General features: G+C 43.1%; 1 protein-coding gene across 5 annotated transcripts in view; it reads right to left on the bottom strand.

Annotated features, from left to right (window-relative positions):
* Positions 1-21418, bottom strand: part of LOC116328975 (calcium/calmodulin-dependent protein kinase type II delta 1 chain) — a 103632-nt gene that overhangs the window by 17085 nt on the left and 65129 nt on the right. For 3 of the 5 annotated variants that reach the window (XM_039608770.1, XM_031750872.2, XM_031750874.2), the window contains exons 6-13: positions 17832-17904; positions 11664-11766; positions 10772-10855; positions 4459-4553; positions 3121-3243; positions 2952-3035; positions 2795-2837; positions 984-1021 (exon numbers count right to left, since the gene is read on the bottom strand). In XM_039608770.1, coding sequence (XP_039464704.1) covers positions 984-1021; positions 2795-2837; positions 2952-3035; positions 3121-3243; positions 4459-4553; positions 10772-10855; positions 11664-11766; positions 17832-17904 — 643 coding nt within the window. Of the gene's footprint in view, positions 1-983; positions 1025-2794; positions 2838-2951; positions 3036-3120; positions 3244-4458; positions 4554-10771; positions 10856-11663; positions 11767-17831; positions 17905-21418 lie in introns of all 5 variants that reach the window. The other 2 variants (XM_031750871.2, XM_031750873.2) reach the window with 1 other exon arrangement.

The following is a 21418-nucleotide window of genomic DNA, read 5'->3' as shown; positions in this document are numbered from 1 at the left end:
CGGAGCTCTGCAGAGCTTTTCTTCCTCTTTCTTTCTGACCATTGAGCACACCCACAAAATAGTTTTGTTTGCCAGGCAAGCAAATGACCTCAAAGTCCATCTTGTTCAATCTATATGCACAGTACCCAAAACCTACAGAACCTGCAAGTCCAATAGCAAATATAATACTGGGAAAAGCAGCATAGCCTAGCATACCAGCAGTAAACAAGGAGGATGACTCCGCAAACGGTCAACTGTCCATATATGTACGTTGACATAAATACTACTGACCTTCATCAATGCTAGAGTCTCAGGAGTTGGAGCCAATCCCGGCTGTCTTAGGGCGAGAGGTACAAGCTACACCTGGACAGGTCACCAGTCTGTCTCAGGGCTAACACATACTCACAGACAACCAGTTAACCCCACTAACTGCATGCCTTTGGACTGCTGGAGGAAGGCAGAGTACCCGGAAAGAACCAGCACATACACCAGGAGAACATGCAAACTCCACCCGCCTGATGGTGGAATTGAACACAGGACCTTATTGCTGTGAGGCAACAGTGCTACTTTTTACGACTTTTTGGCGTATGTGCACCTGAGACAGCACGGTGGCTGTCTCAGGTGCACATACGCCAAAAAGTCATAAAAGTGACCTAAAGAGTTTATCTTCATGTTCACACACACACACACACACAGACACACACACACACACACACACACACACACACACACACACACACACACACACACACACACACACACACACACACACACACACACACACACACACACACACACACACAGCAGAGGGAATCATTATTGGAAAATATGTGTGACGCCTGGTGGGAAGGATGCATTTCTTCTATTAATGTCCATTTTGTTGACAGTATTCAAACATCAACACATGAGAGCAAACCCACGGGGGTCAGTGGGGTGTGTAGTACTACCTGCTGTCAGCAATAAGTTACATCCGTAAAATAAACCTGAAGTGTGACGGTACTTACTTTGACACCATCCGGTTTTTTATTCAGCAGGCTCTTGGCTGCTGTGGAAACAAAGATAACAATGGGAGGAAATCAGATGCCAGCTGGAACCAACAATTACACAGGCACATGCACCGGGTCCATTCAAGGCCGGCCAATTACTAGCAGGCTCAGAGTGAGCCCTACTAGAATTGGAAGCAGAAGAGAAAAATGCAAATAAAGTCGGGAGACAAAAAAAAGCCCAAAGAAAACCGTAAATGAGACGGGAGCATGCGGTTAGATTCACCTGATAAAACCTCAGGAGACACGGAGCACATTTAGAGGAAACTCTGCTCTTTTAGCAAAAACACCTGCAATTTGTAATGACTGAGGAGCAACTCTTTGCTTCCCTCATGTATTGTATTAATTAACACCTACTTTACAGTCGACATGCACGGACGCTGTGAGACATGAAGCAGGTGATTGTAGTGGCAGAGAGAAGCAGTGTGGTGCAGATTTGGGGTTTTGTGCATCGTCTGTCAGGGTGAGACTAAATCACAGACGTGTGCATGAAGAGTAACTGATGGAAGCTTTGCAGTGACCAAAGCTATCTTTTAGCGGCCATTGAAGAGAAACGTCTTTCTGGGCCAATATTTAAAGGAGATGCAGTTTGATATAATTAAGAGTTTATTTAGGAACAGCTGAGCTTTAAAGCAGGAATTTTAATAACTTTTTCTATGCTCTGACTTTCCATCGATACAGCCAACAGATCCATGTCATCACGACTTAATATCATTCAACAGCAGCTCGACTGCTTTCTTTGCTGTTGTGAGATACAAACACACAGAGCACGCTCCATCACATAGTCAATGCTCTCCGTCTACATACAGCAAACTTCAATTAAAATACATCAAACTTGTTTTTAACTGTTTTTATAATCCGTGTGATGTTTTTCTATTGAAGGTAAAATTACATCATAACATAAACAGTCTTTGAGACATATTTACACATATTGAAAGGATTAATTCCAACATGTGATAGTTCTGCTTTGTCGGTGGGTCTAATATATTTTATATGTATATTTAACAATATAACTTCTGACTGGAAGTATTACACAGAGCTAGTTGCAGATTGTAAGTGAGAGACGTCTGCTTCCCTCTGCAGTCAATACTGAGGCTGTTTCTCACGGTACAGTCTGCAGGACGGCAAAGGCAACAAAATTGTCCAAACTATTTTGTGCCTTGTAAAGCAAATCAGCTTTTGATTCCTCTAGAATGACCGCTAATGCACAAGCTGTCAGCTGAAAAGTCCCACAGTGGAGCTTTAGTAGACACGACATGCCCAGAATCAAACCTGGCAGTGTAGCTTAGCGCTGCAGAGAAGTGCTAGCTACAGCGAGGACTCTTACCTTACACATGAGTTACCACACAAGAGGAGGAAGAAAGAAAAACACAGGTAAACAAAGGGGATCAACTCACAGCTGAGACATTACAGAAGTGAAATGAGCAAACGTCAGCTTTCCTGTCATTAGTCATAAAGACAAAAATCAATATTTGCAGACCAAGTTGAAATGGTTTGCCCTTTAAAGGCACCTGTAGATGGGATGGTATCGATCTGTACGCTCATTCCAGTTTTTTGTTAATGGCAGCTTAAAGGGAGCACAGACAGCTTAATGGGCTCTAAAGGCCAGAACATCAGGAAACAGCAGCACTCAGAGGCAGCAGTAACCCAGCACATGTGAACCACAGGGTTAAGGTGCCACTAGTGTCATGGGTAACAACGTTTAACGGCATTTTAAGGAATCAGTACAACACGGGCCGTGATTAGCTGTCAGTCTTTATTCCAAGGCCTACCTGAGAAGTTTCGAGTGGCGAGCATTGTGGTCAGGATGGCACCCTGAGGAGAGAGAAATGGACAGTGGTGTGTCACAACTGGATGATTATTACATGTTTTTAGTGACAACCACAAACTCTGTTCACTTTCTTAAAGGATGTGCACCACAACGCCTACCTTGAGTTTCCTCCTAGCATTGAATTTCTTGAGGCACTCCACAGTCTCCTGTCTGTGCATCATGGATGCTACGGTGGAGCGTTGCTGTGAAAACACACAGGCAGTGTCACAAAGCTTAAACACTATTACACAACCTGCCCTGATCAGGGTTAGTGTGTGTGACACCTACGCAGATCCAGGGGTGTTTGAGTGCATCGGTGGCCGTGACTCTCTTGGCAGGGTTAATGGTCAGCATCTTATTGATCAGGTCTTTGGCCTCGGGGGTCACTGTGTCCCACTCTGGAGAGGGAAACTGTTCAACGACAGACACAACGAAACCCATTTGGTCAACTCTGACACTGTCCTGGTTCCTCTGCCTGCTGTGCAGCAGTCATCCTGAAGCCATGTGCCTTTGTCACTTTTAGATGTAAAATAATACATTAATGATATAAATGAAAGCACAATAAAAACTAACAGAACAGTGTCTCCTCTCCTTTGTGTAGGTCAAATCTTGAAGTTGAATGTTCTAAAGCTCAAAATGCTTGTATTACTAATTAACATAGATTTAGGGACTGCTCTGTATTGTGTTGGTTTGATGTAATGTGTAACTGTGTTTCTCTTTGTCATCTGAGGGTTTGGTGAAGAAACCAGGCACGGCTGATACGGACGAACTGATCATGCGAGTGTATTTAAGGGAGTCTGTCGGTGCATTAAAGACACGGGAGATGTTACACGCTTCATTTGGCTGTTTCCTGTGTAAGTCATGAAAAAGGGGGCAGGGCTGTGGATAAGGGATGCTTGTGTAATGCAAATGTTAAAATGTATTGATATTAACAGCATGCCTCTCTGTTCTTCCTCTGAGAAGTGCAGCAGGGAGGATCACACATGTTTTACAGAACTGCTGCCTGTTTACTGTGGAGGGCTTTTCAACACAGAGGAAACAAGACTTCATGTAGCTTTAACACGCAAGCCAAAAAGTGTGAACTGTTCCTTTGAATAGCTCAGATCAGTTCTGACTTAGTCTTTAAATGCAGCTCTGTAAAGAGTCCCTGTGCCACTGACAGACTGCACAGACTCTCACAGCAGCAGAATCTGTAAACCTACACGAACCAGACCGGCAAGAGACCAGCTGGAGGAGCCACGGCCGGCTAAGGCTTCATGTCTGTGCTCAACATACTGACAACACTGAAAATGCAGAAAGGAACTAACATTGATCTTGGATAAGGAGTCAGTGTGGCTTTTAAAAATGTGTTTTTGGCAAAGCGTGAGCGTGTTATTTAAATCATATAGTATATCATACTTTTTTTAACACTAATGTCTGATGTGGTTTTATCCTAAAAACTAAAGTACTGTTAGGGCAACATGTCATCTGATGAACACAAAGGATAGAAGCCACTAGAATTGAATTTTTAAGTAAAAGTTTAGCTAACCGTTATTGTGAATACTAAGATATTTCTCTACACAAATGTGGAAAAATGTCAAAAACAGTTGATACAGGACTGCATGACTGTGTGTGGCTGCGACTCACATCATACGCCCCAGCTTTAATCTGCTGGTAGAGCCTGTGCTGGTCCTCGTCCCAGAAGGGAGGGTAGCCCACCAGTAAAATGTAGAGGATCACTCCTACAAGCAGGCAAAACCAAACACCGTCGTGTTCTGGTCAAAGTTAACCTGCACTGAGAGCTCACTTCTTTCAAAACAAACATTAAGCAATGCAAACCAAACCTCAGGAATAAGAACGTCAGCTAATATTACACGAGAATAACAAAAACCTGTTTGAGATAACTTTGCATTCAGCTGTTTTTTTTTTTTTTTTTTTTTTTTATTGAACTTTTAATTGCAAAGCAGGAGAACAGCAGTCACCAGCATATACATACACAGGACAAAGATGCATCTACATGTATAGCAGGACGTGGGAGGTAGAAAGAAAAACCCAACAGCAATAGTAACAAACAATGGAAAAAAAAAAAAAAAAAAAAAAAAAAAAAAAAAGGTCAACAATTGTCCCTTTGTTGCCAGGCTAAATCCCGTAAGCCCGATTTTAACCTCTGAGCAGAGGGAGTGTCCAGATGGGCCAAAAAAGGGTCCCATGTGCGATAGAAAAGGAAAGGTTTGTCCTTAAGTGCTGTGGAGAAGGCTTCCATTGGCACAGTACATATTACAGACTGTAGCCACTGGTTGACAGATGGAGCCTCATCAGAAATCCACAGTACCATAATGCACTTTCGAGCGTAGTGTAGCAGTATGTGAAGGAGATCTTTGCTGCGAAAGCCGGCAGGTAGCTCATCATTTAGTCCTAACAAGCAAGTCCTTGGACCCAAATGTAGTTGGCAATTAAATATAGAACATAGCTTATCTATGAGTGATGTCCAAAACTGTAGAATAACAGGACAGCTCCACAGACAATGAAAAAAGGAACCAACAGCAGACTGACATTTGTTACAGAGATTAGGCAAAGCTGGAAACATTATGTGCCTCTTCTCAGGTGTAATATAAAGCCTATTTATAAGTTTAAACTGCCTTTCCCAAATAGAATTAGATGCCAAGGCTTTAAAAGGACGACAGCACAACTCATCCCAAGCTTCAGCATCTATAGCGCCTACGTCTGATTCCCATTGGCCCTTGATTTTGTTAGAGTTATCCATTCTAAGATCAGAGAGAATGTTATAAATCTTTTTAGTGATACATTTTAGTTGGGTAGTTTTTACCATGAGTGATTCTATAGGGGAAAGACCAAACCCTCCATTAAAATCCTTCAATTTAGAAGTAACATAGTGCTTTACCTGAAAGTACTTCAAAAATCCTTATTGGTCAGACCAAACTTGCTTTTCAGTTGATTAAAAGTAAGAAGAGAGTTCTCATGAACAAGATCACCCACTGTATTGATCCCTTTTTGAGACCAGTCCGCAAAACCAGCCCGAAGACCAGGCAAAAAGTCAGGGTTTTCATGAATAGGAGTAAGGAGGGAGAAACAATTATAATATCCTTCAAGGCGCCTGACTTTGCGCCAAATAGAAACATATTCTTTAACACCATATTATCTTGTGTTAGAACTGTGGCTTTACCTGAGGAAATATATAGCAGGTTCCATAACGGAATGCCCTTTAAAGAAGCGGACTCAGCGCTGAGGTAAATGGAATCCGGATCGTCCATAAACCATTCTGTAAGAAATTTAAACTGTGCAGCCAAGAGGTATTGTGGGAAGGAGGGGCGGCAAGACCGCCTTTCTGAACAGGCAAACACAGAAAACTGTATCTCAATCTAGGTCTTTTTCACGCCATATAAAAGAGATAATTGAACCATTTAATTTTGACAGAATTTTTTTGGACAAAGCAAGCGGTAACATCTGGAATAAATACAAGAGGCGAGGGAGAATATTCATCTTGACCAGATGAATACGACCTAAGAGAGACAGAGGGAGGCTGCACCACCTATCCAAATCGCGATTGATGGTCTGAATTAGAGGGGTGTAGTTCAGACTATACATTTCTTTTAGATTCGGTGAAATCTTTACTCCTAAATAAGTGAAACCGGAGGGAGACCAACGAAAAGGCTGAGAAATGTTTGGATCAACCTCATTTAGAACAGAGAGGGGCATAGCCTCACTTTTAGAAAAATTGATCTTATAGCCTGAGAAGGAGCCGTATTGGGAAATTAACGAAACTAGTCTAGGAATTGAGTGAGCAGGAGAATTTAGAAAAATTAAAACGTCATCTGCATAAAGTGAAATCTTATGTTGAGAATTGTTCAAACAGAGTCCTTCAATAGCAGCATCCTTCCTAATGGCTGTGGCAAGGGGTTCCATAGCCAAGGCGAATAACAAAGGGCTCAGCGGACAGCCCTGCCGACTACCACGTTCAATACTGAAATTGCCCGACCTATAACCATTGGTAATCACTGCCGAAAGAGGGGAAGTATAAAGGATCCGGATCCATTTAACAAAGTTGTCACCCAAACCAAATTCTTGAAGTGTGAAAAGAAGAAACGGCCATTCCAGACGGTCAAAGGCCTTTTCAGCATCAAGCGAGATGACTAGAGCCTCAGGGTTAAACAAAGATGAGTGCTGAATAATGTTAAGTAGGCGCCTCACGCTATGTGTGGAATACCGCCCCCGTATAAAACCAGTTTGATCATTCTTAACGATCGAAGGTAGTATTGGCTCAAGACGTATAGCGAGGACCTTAGCAAGTATCTTCAAATCAAGATTTAAAACAGATATAGGCCTATAGGAAGCGCATTCATCAGGAGGTTCCCTTCTTCAGAATTAGCGAAATATTAGCCTCCATTAAGGAGGGGGGAGAGTGCCTGCCTCAAAAGAGGACAGAAGCATCTTATACAGTGGGAAGTTAGAACCTTACTGAATTTCTTAAAAATTCCCCGTGAACCCGTCCGGACCCGGGGCTTTGTTATTTGGAAGCATCTGAATAACTTTCAAAATTTCGCTTTGCGTGATAGGTTTACATAAATCATCCCTTTGGATTTCAGTAACTTTAGGTAAATTTAGTCCTGAGAAGAAGTGGTGCATACCTTGTTCGTATGTTGATTTAAACTGGGAGGTATATAACTGCTTATAAAAAGTTTTAAAAGTATCATTAATAATTAAATTGTCATATTTAGGTAAACCAGATGAGTCTCTAACACATGGGATATTACAACCAGCACCCTTATTATGAAGAAGATTGGCCAGATACCGGTTAGGTTTATTAGCAAACTCATATAACCTCTGCCTCATGAAGAAAAGCGATTTCTCAGCCTTTCTTGTCAGTAGTGCCTCCAAAGCCGTTTTAACCACCTGAATTTCAGTCCTTAATTGCTCAGAAGGTGATTCATTATGTTTAGCTTGCAGTTCGTGCAATTCCAGTTCTAATTTCCGTTGTTCCATCTGATTTTTCCGCTTCAGGCCTGCTGAATATGATATAATCAGCCCACGGTGTAAGCCTTCAGGGTGTCCCAAAGCAGGCCTGGAGAAACTTCAGGGGTTGCATTGACCTTCAAAAATGTTCAAGCTGATCATTTAAAAATATTTCGAATTTTGGGTCGTGAATCAAAAAATTGTTAAATCTCCAGTGATGAGACCGAGGGACAGGATTTAGATCACTTAGCTGAACAAAAACCGGCGCATGATCTGAAATAATAATATCGCCTATTGTACATCTCAAAATGTTTCCTAGTGATCGTTTGGGGGTGAAAACGAGATCGATTCTACTACTTGTTCTATGAACACCAGAAAAAAAAGTAAATTCTTTATCGTTGGGGTGAAGAGTCCGCCAGGTATCAACCAGATCAAGTTCGTTACAAGTATCTAACAGTGCTTTGGCCCTTGTAGACATTTGAATTTGTTTGGGAGGGGATCTGTCCTTAGTTGTAGAAAAATAACAGTTAAAATCACCGGCTATCACAGAATTATCACAAACCCAGTCAGAAAAGGAAGAGAAAGTATGAGCAATAAAGTCGTTAGACTGTACTGGTGGAAAGTAAATATTCAGAAATGACACTGCCTGACCACCTAGAGTGCCCTTTAAGGAAACATATCTACCAGACTTATCACAAATTGTTTGGTCAACTGTCAGCGGTAGGCGTTTATGTATTAAAATGGCTGCACCGCGGCTCTTACTCGTAAAGGAGGAACTAAAAACTTGACCAACCCAATCACGTTTCAGTTTTAGATGCTCCTGAGGAGACAGGTGAGTTTCTTGCAACAAGGCAACATGGACATTCTCCCTCTTAAGAAAACTCAATATTTTTTTCCGTTTAATAGGGTTATGTATACCTCCTACATTCCAGGAACAAACATTTAACACTGAATTATCACTTATCATACAATATTTGAAAGACGCATGGAGCCAACCTCAGGTGACCAAAGCATAGCTGATATGTAGGGCTCCCAAACACTGCTCTACAACACCAGTGGCAAGTAAAATACACATAGAAAAACAAACGTCCTGCTTTGCTAACAATTAACAAAAAACTATTTACAAGAAACAGAACCGTCAAGAAACCAGTGAGTATGGAGGTCAGACAAAGGTCTCCAACGCCCAGCGGGGGGCGCAAGCAAACTTTCCAACTTGGACATAGAAAGATGCCGGACCAGAGTACGAGTCTTTTCTCAATCAGTAACGTGAAATAGCTGCCCGCCCGCAGCTAAAACAAGGATTCGGATTGTAAATGGCTAAATAAAATAGTCTATATGTATAAGGGTATCATCTCCGCGCAGACCCAAAAAGAAAAAAAAAAGAAAACAAACAAAAAAAAAAAAAAAACCCAACAATAATAAACAGAAAAAAATAAGTAAAAAGAAAGGAGGAGATGAGTGATTGGCGAATGCCTCACGTATGGGATAGGAGCACAGATCAACAGTCCGCTGGAGCCACTGAGGATGAGCGTGGTCCCGCCCCTTGAGGTACGTTATCCAGGTAAGCTGAGACTGCTTCTGGGGTTCTAAAGGATTTCTCCTGGCCATCAATCTTGATCCTAAGGACAGCCGGGTACATCATGGCGAAGGGGATACCCATCTCCCTGAGGCGTTGTTTGATGTGGTAGAATCCCTGGCGTTTCTTCAGAACAGCGGCGGAGAAGTCCTCGAATATCATAATGGGAATACCGTTATGAAGTAAGGACTGCTTCTTCCTGGCCGCTTGCATGATCCGTGCTTTATCCTGGAAGTTGTGGAGCTTTATAATGACGGCGCGGGGCCGCTGGGCATTGGTAGGGAGGCGTGCAAGCACCCGGTGGCAGCGATCAATTTTAACAGCGCCGCCCTTGAAACTCACAGCCAGCAACTCCGGTAACCACGTTTTGAAAAAAGACACAGGGTTGGTACCTTCACTGCCTTCGGGTAGCCCAATAACACGTATGTTACACCGTCGGCTCCTGTTCTCCAAGTCATCAATCTTATCCAAAGCGGCCTCCAGCTTAAGCTCCACTTGAAATCTTGGCGCCATATCCCGCTGTAATATCTTCCTGCGTTGATATGCGTGTCTCTGCCTCCTTCATTTTAACATCCAGTGCAGAGATGTTAGCTGCGCATGTTTCCAGTCTTTTCAGAACCGGGTCAATCTTCTTCTCAAAGGAGGTCTCCACAGCCCTCAACACCTCCGCCGATATCCTCTCCACCAATTTATCGACGTCCATTTGGCCGAGGAGTGGGGACGACTGGGCCTCCGCCATTACCGCTACAGCATGATCGCTGAGCGGAGGGGGATTTTCTCCGGATTTGCCCGGTCTTGACCCGAGGTTGAGCTTCTTCTGGGTGCTTGGCATCGTACGCAGTTTAAAAGTCGAAATAAACAGAAACTTTACCCAAGTAAGACAAATATAAAGGCCTAAACAAATGCCAAGCTGCGGGAGCGGGCGAGAAACACAGCTACTCCGCCATTGACGTCACGTGACCCCCGCATTCAGCTGTTTTTAAATGAGCAGGAGAAAAACAAACAGGAGCATGTTAGGTTCTGTATGTTATACATGTAGACAAATAAGAACCCAGGACACTGAGTGCTTCTGTTTGCTGCTGTTACAGGGACGGTGTTTTTTAATTGGCCATCTGCCTGGAAAAGATGAAAAGGGCCTGTATCTGACGATAAGACGGTGCGACCACAAACACAACACCGCCCATTGTTGCTGTGGTCTCAGTGAGTCAGCACAGGTGTGCACCAATGTGTGTTTTACACAGTGTGTTTCCCACAGCTCCAACCAGATGGCCTGCTTTCACTAATGTGTGCAATAAGCGTGATTAATTCAAGAGGCTGGACTCCCAAAGAGTAGCACACCAACACTCAGGACCAAATGCTGCTACACTACAAACACTGTCGCCCGACGTCATCGCAGCAAGTTGTGTCTCTCACCACAGGCCCACATGTCCACTGGCTTGCCATAAGGATCCTTCCTCAGCACCTCTGGAGACAGGTATCCTGGTGTCCCAGCAAACCCTGAAACACAGACGCATAAATATGAAGCTTGTACGAGACTATCCACAGCTCGTTACCACCATGTGTTAGTAAGTAGGTTAGGACCAGAGGCCTCGTAAAGTAAGGTTTAAGAGCTGTAATCAACAAGCTCAGAGGCGTGAAAGCACTCTGCACCAGGTGTGTGGTTTGGCTCACACACTCGTACATGTTCATTGGGGGAAGTCCAGCTAGTAGTTAAGTTAGGACATCAAATGAACTGGTTCCAGATGGAAGCTGGTGCTGGGGGAGCAGACTAATTATCTCAGTGCTCCACAGAGAGTAGATGGAGACAAGTAGGCCAGACTTCCATCCTAATCCAACATGAGCCGGCAGCAGTGGAACACCTAGTCTCTTTAGCTGGGTTATTAGGGCTGTGATGACAGCATGACACAGTCGGAGAGAAAGTACAAAAGCATGACAGAAATGAACCGGCTCATGTTTATTAGAAAACATACATTTGCATTTTGATAGACTGTACCTGTGAAAAACAGGTAACCTACATGTTGTGTCATTTGTTTTATCAGTACTGCTTCAGTTGTTTCACTCACCAGTATTTAGACACATCCCAAAATTACAGATCCCCATTCACTTTGATGGTATGAGTGCACACTGACAACTTCATCTTTAATAGTTCTTGACATATTCATGTTAAAACATTGTGATAGGCTTTCAAATAATCACCTGATATATAAAGGTTGGAGCTCTGACACAGGTGAAGTCATGCTAACAAGGACAGTCAATTAAAATGACTGAAACAAATGTAGCAGACTGAGATCATGAATGCACTCACCAAACCATGCCTGCTGATCTCCTTGAACTTCGATGGCCAGGCCAAAGTCTGCCAGTTTAACTGCAGCTCCCTTCAACTTGCTGGCTAGAAGCAAATTCTCCGGCTTGGAGTGAAGAAAAGGTAACATCAGTGTCCTGCACTGGTTCAAGACATGAATTTAAAATGAGACTCAACATGAACCAAGTACAGACTTTAGCACAGTTTGGTTACTAGCAGCTAGTAGGAGGGGCTATCACAGAGCACAGCATCATCAAGGACTGATGTCAGAGTGCGTTCAGGCATTCGGGCATCAGACTAATCGCTGGGCTGGAGGCCAGCTGTAACTGGAGGAAGGCACGTGGGAGTCAGAGGCCAGCCTCTGCACACAAACTCAGCACCGACTCATGTTGATCATAATCAGGCTCAGTCTGAGGTCACGGCCGACTTCAGCCCAGCTGCACAACTGGATGCGTTTCAATAAAAGCCGAGTGTGCGAGCCAGGCGGGTGTGAGAGGGGCTGCAGGGTCGGCGAGGACACATGAAGCGCTTGTTGACATATTCAAAGCAGCTTCCTTGATGGAAGGAAGTGAGTCAAAATGACAGACACACAACAACCAACAACACAAGCTGCTGTTGATCAAAATGGAAGCTAGGTTTGTTTTCCAACCTCACCTCACTGTCAGTGTGAGCTTCATTAGGAGTTCAGCCAATCATCCTATCACACACATTTATTCTCACTCTCATGTAGACATAAAAAAATCCAGTTCCTGCCAGACTCAGACTGAGTGTTTGGACGGTACCTACATTAAGGTGAAACATGAAAGTACAGCAACACCTGCACTGTGATCACAATCACTGTCTCAGGCAGAAACGCTTTAGAGACAAATCCTCATCTTCACCTGGATGATGACATCACCAGGTCCATCACAGTCTGTTACAGGTACACTGGCCGCACATTCTTCTTCTCTTTTGCTCCGTTATCATAGCTTTAAAGGACGGCTTAACCCTTTAACAGTTACATTAACACACATTTTAGAATAAACAACTATAGGTATGACTATTAAAGTAAAACTTTAAATAATAATAATAACAACATTTATTCCGTGAATTTTCCTAAATGGGGCTTATCATCGTGTGTGTGTGCTGAGGATTGGACTGTGATAAAGGATAAATAACTATAGCAGGGCCAACAGACTGAGGACAGAACAGATACGTGCATGTCTGTTGAAAACTAATGCAAGCAACTAAATGATGCTGCATCAGACAGACTGATGAAAGGCTGCAGAACGGGCTGGAAACAGGAGGCAGATCATTCCTGTCAAAGCTGAGAAAGTTGAACTTTTTTAAATGTATTTGCCATTTTGCTGCAGCCAGCGGTGTGGCTCATTTTAAAATGTACTCAGTTTTCAGAATGATCCGAATCCAAAATCGGTTTTTGAATTTATAATCTCAGAAGCTTTCCTTACAGGCCTCCCGCTGACAGAGAAGAAGCCACGTTCAGCTGTATCGTTAAATATGCAATCACATTCAAACTTCATCAATCCTAGAATCGAATGAAAATTCGGGAAACTGTCGTCGCATCAGAGCGCTTCTTTCTTGGCTGACTAAAAGCAGGCAGAGCCAAGCCTGTAACTCTTCTTGACTGCACATGAAGGGAAACCACAGCATCACATCAGGAACCCTGCGCTGCTTCCTGTGGTACTTGTGCTTATCTGCTGTTTCATGCAGCACTGGTAAGTGTACAAGAAGCCTTTCCAGTTTCTCAGCCAATCCAATAAAAGAGCTACCACTTATATGCATACACAGCATACACAGCATACACAGCATACACAGCGGGTAAACTCAGTATTGAGCACATCACCAGGTTTCTAAGTAAATATTTTTCTAATGGTTTCTAATCAATGGTAATAACTGATATGAAATTCTCATCAGATGTTGGTAACAACCAATAGAAAAAATATAAATATAATATAAAAAAATGATTGAACACTTACTGAAATGTATTTAACACTTTGTACAGGAGCCTTTGTTGTTGAGGACACGTCCTGCTTGGACCGTTCACATGCACTGCTCAGGTGTGTTCTTCCACAGTCTTCAGATGGTGGAGTTTTGTGTGACCCGTCTAAAAACGCTGAACTTTCATCTTTTACAGAAGGTTCATTTTTCCAATTATCCTTCTTTCAGTTATTTGAGCGTGCCAGTGCCCCGCTCCATGATGTTCCCACCTCCAAACTTTAATGTTGGTGTGGCATTTCTGGGGTGATGTGCCGTGTCTTTGACCTCCAAACACCTGGTCAGCCTAACCCTGGTAAAATGAGGTGTTTCCACTTCTGGATGATGGCGCCCACGGTGCTCACTGGAACCTTCAGTAGTTTAGAAATTCTTCTGTAACCAACCAGTAAGTTTGGCAACAAGAAACTAGTGTTGAGTCTTGAGAGCTCACTGGTTTGAGTTATATATACTATAAATACACTCACATGAGATGCTTTTCGTGTGACACCTTGGCAATGAGACTCCTTTTCATAGGCCAGAGTTGGGACCAGCTGATTTGGACTAAATGGTGGGATTGCTCTCTAATTACCGGCAGATTTCAGCTGGTGTCTTAACTTGTGGACATCTAAAGTTTGATTCCTTTGCATGGGTCGACTAGATGGGTCGTTAGCAACACCTGGTGAGAATTTCCTGTCAGTATATTTACTCCTGTCATCAGTGCACACTGGTATTCTAAACTGAAGTATTTAGAGAAACTGGTCCGACGTCACCTCCTGCCTGCCCCCCACACTCGACCCGCTCCAGTTCACATACAGAGCTAACAGATCAGCTGAAGACGCCATTGCTACAACGCTCCACACCACCATCTCCCACCGGAACAACACCACGCTGCTTTTTGGTGACTTTATCTCTGCTTTCAATACGACACTCCCAGACAGACTAATAGTTAAACTGCTGGATCAGAGACTTCCTGTCAGACCGTGTACAGACAGTTAGAGTGGGCCTCATCTTTCACCGGGTCTTTAAGCTGCTGCCGTCTGGCAGGAGATTCGGGCTGCTGAGGTCAAGGACGGCTTTTACAACAGCCCTAATCAATGCTAACAGCTGACCTGACTGGATACCTCCCTGGACCTTTTTGGGGGCAACAACAACAACAATATTTATAACAGGGTGCAATAATAATAATAATGTGCAATAAACATACACTTCTTCTTTTTTTATTACTTAAGTTGTTGTGCGGTGTCGTGTTGTACATAGTGCCGACGTGGGACAGGTTTCCAGTTTCATTGTATTATGTATGACTGTGCAATGACAATAAAGACTTATCTTATCTCTCACTGGACGGACAGATCCTGGAACCACGACAGAGATAAAAGTCACTGTGCCAGAGCCATGAGGTTCTCTCCATGAATGACTCAAGATCACCGTCCTCGTAACATGCCCGCTGTTATAGACTCCTAAATGTAGTAACACTGTAGTACACTTTATCAGTGCTGCTAGTACTGTTCTTCTTCCCAGATTGATGCTAACGCTCAGTCACTGAGAGCTTCTTCTCCTGGTTAGCTGAAACGTAAACCTTTGCCCTGTGGAAAAGGATCAGGACTGCTGTGTGTTTTTCCACGTTCATCTTACTAACAGAAGGAAAAAAGAAAACACACCTAGAGAAGTGCCTCCTTGTTTGACTGATTGTATCATTTCATATCTGATTGCATTGGATCTTGCAGCCAAATCATTTATTCTGTATGCTCAGACCTGAGGATTTCCTGCTCCCACAGAAAAAAGAAGCTTCTCCTCTGTCCACAGAGAACGCTGACACTCACTCATGGTGGATATTGGGCTGCATACCCCGAAGATTTGCAAATGTGCTTTATAATCTATTTATGATCGCTCAGATGGGGCCATATGGATGGAAGGCGCCCAGTGTGCTTTAAGGGCTGCTAATGAATCACTGCCTTCTTTCTCCTTTTACAATGAATCCAGTCACTGAACCCTTGAAGCGCCGCCACAGTCTCTAACTGACCTACTGCGGCTCTCTGGCCTGGAGACTGGGTAAGACAGCACACATGCAAACATAGTCAAACGCAGGGCGATAAACACAAATAAATCCCCAGAAACATTTCACTGATGGAGCCGTGCAGGATGCAGTCAGGTTTGTGTATGTGCCTTTAGCATGCACACACTCTCACTAATGCACGAGCACTTTCTGCATGTGTGCACAGTTCACAGCAGGATTTATGCTCCCTTCTTGTAATAGATGTAATTGGATTGTGTCTAATACACTGAGTCAAAAAGCAGATAAAATTACTGTGCTGATGAATCAGAGCCTCCTCAGTCTGGAGGACTCCCTCTGTGACAAATGTACAGCACTTTATGAACCCTGGTTTTATGTTAAAGTGCTTTATTAATAAAGCTGGTGCGGTGTGGGACATGTTTTACAGCTTTATCACAAACGCAACAAATTACTGAGATTTTCTGGGAGACGCAGAACAAAATTTTCAGAAAGGCGACAAATAAATGAGATTAGATCCAGAAAGCCATCAAAATACTGTCAGCCTGTGACTCTGACGGTAAAACTCACCGTGTTTCCTCATTGGCTGCGCTGATATTGACTGATCACCAAAACTCTGTCATAATTGTTCAAGTGGTTTCTATTCTAGTGTCTTTGGAGAATATATGGGTGGATAATGTTGATATTATAAAGGCCGATAAACGGAAACAACAGAGTAAAGATAAACTCTTAGAGCGGGGGTGTCAACATAAGGCCAGGGTCCAGAGTCAGCCCACCAAAGAACTTCCATCTGGTCCTCGTGAAGATGGGCAGAAATTTGAGACTTAAGTGTATTTTCAGCTTTGACTGACAATGACGTCCCCTCTGACCACTCACACAGCACCAAAGCAAAGAAGTAATAGACTGAATAGAACTGAAAGTTCCTGTTTTTTTTCTCTATTTTATAAATGTAAAAACAAACAAAAACAACAGATTCTGTTAACAAAAATGTTTGATAATTACAAGGACAGTCTGGACAATGAAAAAAACAGAACTTTTTCTGTTATACGACTCATTTCTTACAGTTTAAGCCTCTCCATTGACTACAGCAGCGTTTCTTCATCATTACACTCCTTTTTCTTATATTCAAACATCTCAGGGATGTTAAATCTTTACACTGACAAAAAGCTTCCACAGTGTAAGATGAGCTGGACTGTGCTGCAGTCTGATCACTGAAAATCTGAATTTATTTGAAAATAAATGACACTGAAATGCAGTAAATGATAAGTCAGTGAACTAACGCCTGCATTGTCATATAGTGCAGACATGTATGTGTGATCTAGGACTCTTTACATCACTACATAGAGAGCTTTGCATCAACTTCCACAGATGTGTGTTTGCAAAAATGATCATGTGGAGGAATTAAATCACACGAGTACACAAACACAAAAATGTGGGTGCTTTCTACAGCGCGCTCCCGCTCGCTTGTTTGCTTTGGCTGCATTTGGTTTTCTTTGTGTTTCTGCAGTGAACTGTGGCAGCTGCCTGGCAACAGCCAATCAGAGTGCAGGGAGAGGGCGGTCGACAGATGCAAAACGTCAGCTTACTATTGCTGAAGGTAAAGCAAACCTCAGACACACCCGCTTCATTTGATTGACAAATTAGAGCTTTGGGAGCAAACCACAGTGAGGAGAGCAGCATTGGAGAAGAAAGACCACTGTGGATGTATTAGTACAATTAACCATAATGAGACACTAAAACGTACTCAGTCTCAGTAAGTGACAATGGCTCCATGTAACGCAGAGTATTTTTGACCTGGTTACAAGATACCAGAGCTGATGGTTTCATGACTACAAGAAAAAGAGTGCATCGTTCTTGGAAGGACGCATTGAATTTCCTGAACATTTGAACTTAGCACAACTATTCCCATCATTACACCCAGCAACACTTTTTACATTAAGCAGACGCTGCTCTTTAAAGCAAACTGGGGGCACAGCTCCATTGGGGACGAGGGAACTGGTTCCTTGTATTTTAGAGAAATATTCCAACTTTTTCTAGTGAAGATCAATTCAAGTGTTTTGACACAAACTTAGTTCAGAATATTGACACGCAAAAGGAAAGAACATAACAAGGAGTCAGACTGGAAACCATCAGGACAAAAAGACAAAGAGAGACTGGAGTTTGTTTGTCCTCATTTCGTATCTACTTACCTTGAGGTCGCGGTGGACCACACCCATCTGGTGGCAGTGGAGCACAGCCTCTAGGATCTGCTGGATGCAATGACTGCATGCAAACACCAGGGGGCCATGGGTTAGTGACAAGCTAACACTCATATTTGTGGCTGTGAGCTTGCTTTGACCCTCGGGGAGCTAGCGGCCGTGTTAGTGGGCAGAGAGAGTAATGTGGCAACAAGGCGGCCCAGAAGCTAAAATTAGGAGCAATTTGAGGTAATTTTGGCTGAAAACGGGCCGTTCACTCAATAGTGCTTTTTCTGTGTTGCCACAGTTAGATACTGTTTTCTGTAAGAGAGTTAAAAAAATAAAAAGAAGAAAAACACATACTGGAATTTCATCATCATCCTCTACTCACACACAGCCAACTCTCTGCCCGAGTCTCAGAGCAGAGGTGGTGTTAGATCTGGGCAGCTGGAGGCAGGACTGAGAGAGGCGGAGCTACAGAATAGTATGGTTTATTACAGGAGTTGAAACATATGTATGAACAGTGTTACAGACTTTACTGAAACTCTAATGTTGTCACAAAGACGACATATAAATGACATATAAGCAGTTAAAGTTTGAAGCAACCTGTGACTGATAACAGCCTGGTTTGAAAAACCAAATCTGCTACTTAAATGAAAAGTACACATGCTGTAGTTTCACACTAAATGTTCGTCTACACCACATTCTTCTTTATTTTCCACAATTAGACTTAAAAATGAGAACATAGTAAGATGTATGGATGTATGCAGTAAAGAATTAAAAACATATAACATGTGATATTTAATGAAATCACTGACATCACTCGACCCTCTATGACACACTAGCCAATGCTAACTTACCAATGCTGAAGAAAAGTATGCTAGTTGACCCGTGTGGGTCAGATTAAACCAGGTGACCGGCTCAGGTCAGTGTGTGACTGGACAGTAGGATCGATCCTTCAGGCAACACACTGAAGCCCTTAGTTGCTCCCAGTGCAGTGAATCAGTGTGAGAGTGTGCTTAGAGACAGATACAAATATCTGAATTGTGGAAATGTAACAAGTGTGTGCTAAATTGTTGTACGCTTACATAATATGATTTAACAGGCAAACTAAGTCCAAGAATATAATGACTGTATTATACTGAAAGTGTTACTGGCGGACTCATGTAGCACATTCTGTTTGTGAGGACAGAAGATTTCAGGTAGTGCTCGGTCTGCTCCTTCTTTCATCTCTTAAACACATTTTTATTTAAAAAATTGTTAACAAGCGATTCTGTTGCTTCAAACTTTCTCTCTGATTTATTTATTTATGTGTAAACATACTGAATGAATTTGAATTGAACTTTAGTGCTAGGTAATGATGCACCACCTTTAGAATCATAACGTGATTATAAAGGGTCACACACATTATTATAATCATTAAATCTTTAACCACACCATCCTTTCTCCTCTGCCCTCCTCTCTGATCCTCTGACGAAGCCTCACAGCGGCTGTGTCAGATCACCGTTTTGCAAAGATGCTACATGCACTTGGGGCCATAGCGTACAGTGGAGGCAGGCTGTGATGAGATCTGCCTGCCCCCTCCTGCACTACACAACCTACCGCCTCGTCTCCAGCCAACCTGCCCACAACGCCCTGCTGCAGGCGCATCTGCTGCTGCAGGCGCATCTTAAAACTGTCCTGTCAAGTGGCGATGTGCGAGGGTGACTGGTGGAGGGGGTGTGGTTCTGAGGGAGGTGGCACTCGGTGAAAGGTTAATTGATTGATTGACTGATCAGGCAGTGGATCTGAGAGACAAGGTGCAGCACGTAGCCACTTACTAACCTTCAGGTCTCTGTGCACTATGCCATTTATGTGACAATGATTTACACTTTCTACAATCTGCTGTATGCAGTGACTGTGGAGGGAGAGAGACCAGGCCAGAAGCAGAGAGGAGAGGGAGAACGGGTAAATGTCAGATAACAAAGAAAAGGCTGACAAATGCACCAACACCTGAAGTAGGACTGGACTGACAAAGTACAAAATCTAAAAGGAACAGTTCAGTCTTCAATGGCATGAATGAGATTTTGTAGTGCAGCTGATTCAGAGTCAGATCATGGTGAGCTTTGCTAAGCCTAAAGACTGAAGCAGGGAAACAGCACAACTGTCAAAAATACAGCTACTTGGTACAGAAACAGGTCACTACTTTGCTCACTGTCAGGACCTAAATACACAACATGATAGAGTAAATATTTTGAATCCTATGGCCGGACTATAAATACAGAAGCCAGGAACAGATAACAGTACAGCCAACAGAGGAGAGGGGCCATGTGCAGAGAAGGTGAAAACACACAGGTAAGAAGCATGAGAGACACAAGGACATTAAAATAACCAACAGGAAGTAAGTTTAACAGAGAGACGAGGAATGCATTCAAAGACAGAGTGAGACACACACCAAGCGACAGGATACGACTAGAAACACAAGCAACAGAAGACTAAACAGGCACAGCAGTGACTATGAGCGTTTGATGAATACACTGCAATATGAAAATACAAATACATGGTTGCACGACAGAACTGTATGATGGTATAACAGTTCAGCTGTGGTCAGAGGTTTCCATCGACTCGTCCTGGGCATATTTATGGGGCTTTGAATTTTTAATTTGAATGTACCTTCCTTCTCCTGGGAAAGGACTGTGCAGCATGCAGGACTCTGAAAGAAAGACTTGAGTGCACAAGCCTGAATTTATCTGGGATTTCTCTAAATTCACACAGGCTTAAAATGATGCTTTTTGCCATCAACAAGATTCTGGGATAATTCTGTCGGTATATTTGACCACTGTCACTGATCTGAAAACGTTGGTTCCCGTGGTCCGGGCCCATCTTTAAGCATAGTCCACACGTTTTCAACAGGGCTGAAGCTGAGGCTGAGCTCGGAGCAGCATGCTATCCTGTTTTGTCCTGTTGGAAGACCCAGCTGTGTTTGGGTTTCAACTGTATTTCACTGTTCCATCAACTTCGTACCAGTAAAACAGGCCCTACAGTTAGTACAGTGTTCTCAGGTTAAGGAAACTCAAAATAAACCTCTTGTCATTGGGGCCAAACAGCTCTTTGTCTTGTCCGACCGTAAAACGTTGCTTTTGAAGATTTATCCATGTGGGCAACTGCAAATTTCAGCTGAGTGTGAATGCGCTTCTTTCGTGGTCAGCAACCTCTCAATCCACGGTGGTGTAAAACTCGCCTCATGCGTCTTGAGCCTTAATGGTTGCCGGGTTGGTCCTGAACTTCCTAACTGATTTCCTCTCATCTGAGGGTGACAATGTGGGTCAAAACGGGAACACATCCAAACAAGATGCATTTTGTTTCAATTGTTTTAGCTTGGAATCAGCAGTTGTTAGAAATGGCTTCAAGTAACCTTCCCGTCATATAGAATCACCTTCTTCGATCTTCACTGGGTTCCTTGGACTTGGCCATTGTTGTGAGCACTGACACCACTGATTCAGCCGAGCAAACAAATCCAAAGAGAAGCTACCAGCTGTAGTCAATCATGATCACTAACAACACATTAACATGTCATTGCAGAGCTTTCTGCACCACTTCTTCAGAGATGTGAGTGTATA

Source organism: Oreochromis aureus, linkage group 3 (assembly GCF_013358895.1).
Source record: "Oreochromis aureus strain Israel breed Guangdong linkage group 3, ZZ_aureus, whole genome shotgun sequence".
In the NCBI taxonomy this organism is placed as follows: Eukaryota; Metazoa; Chordata; class Actinopteri; order Cichliformes; family Cichlidae; genus Oreochromis; species Oreochromis aureus.
Note: the sequence above shows the minus strand (reverse complement) of the source record. Positions and strands in the feature narration are given on the sequence as shown.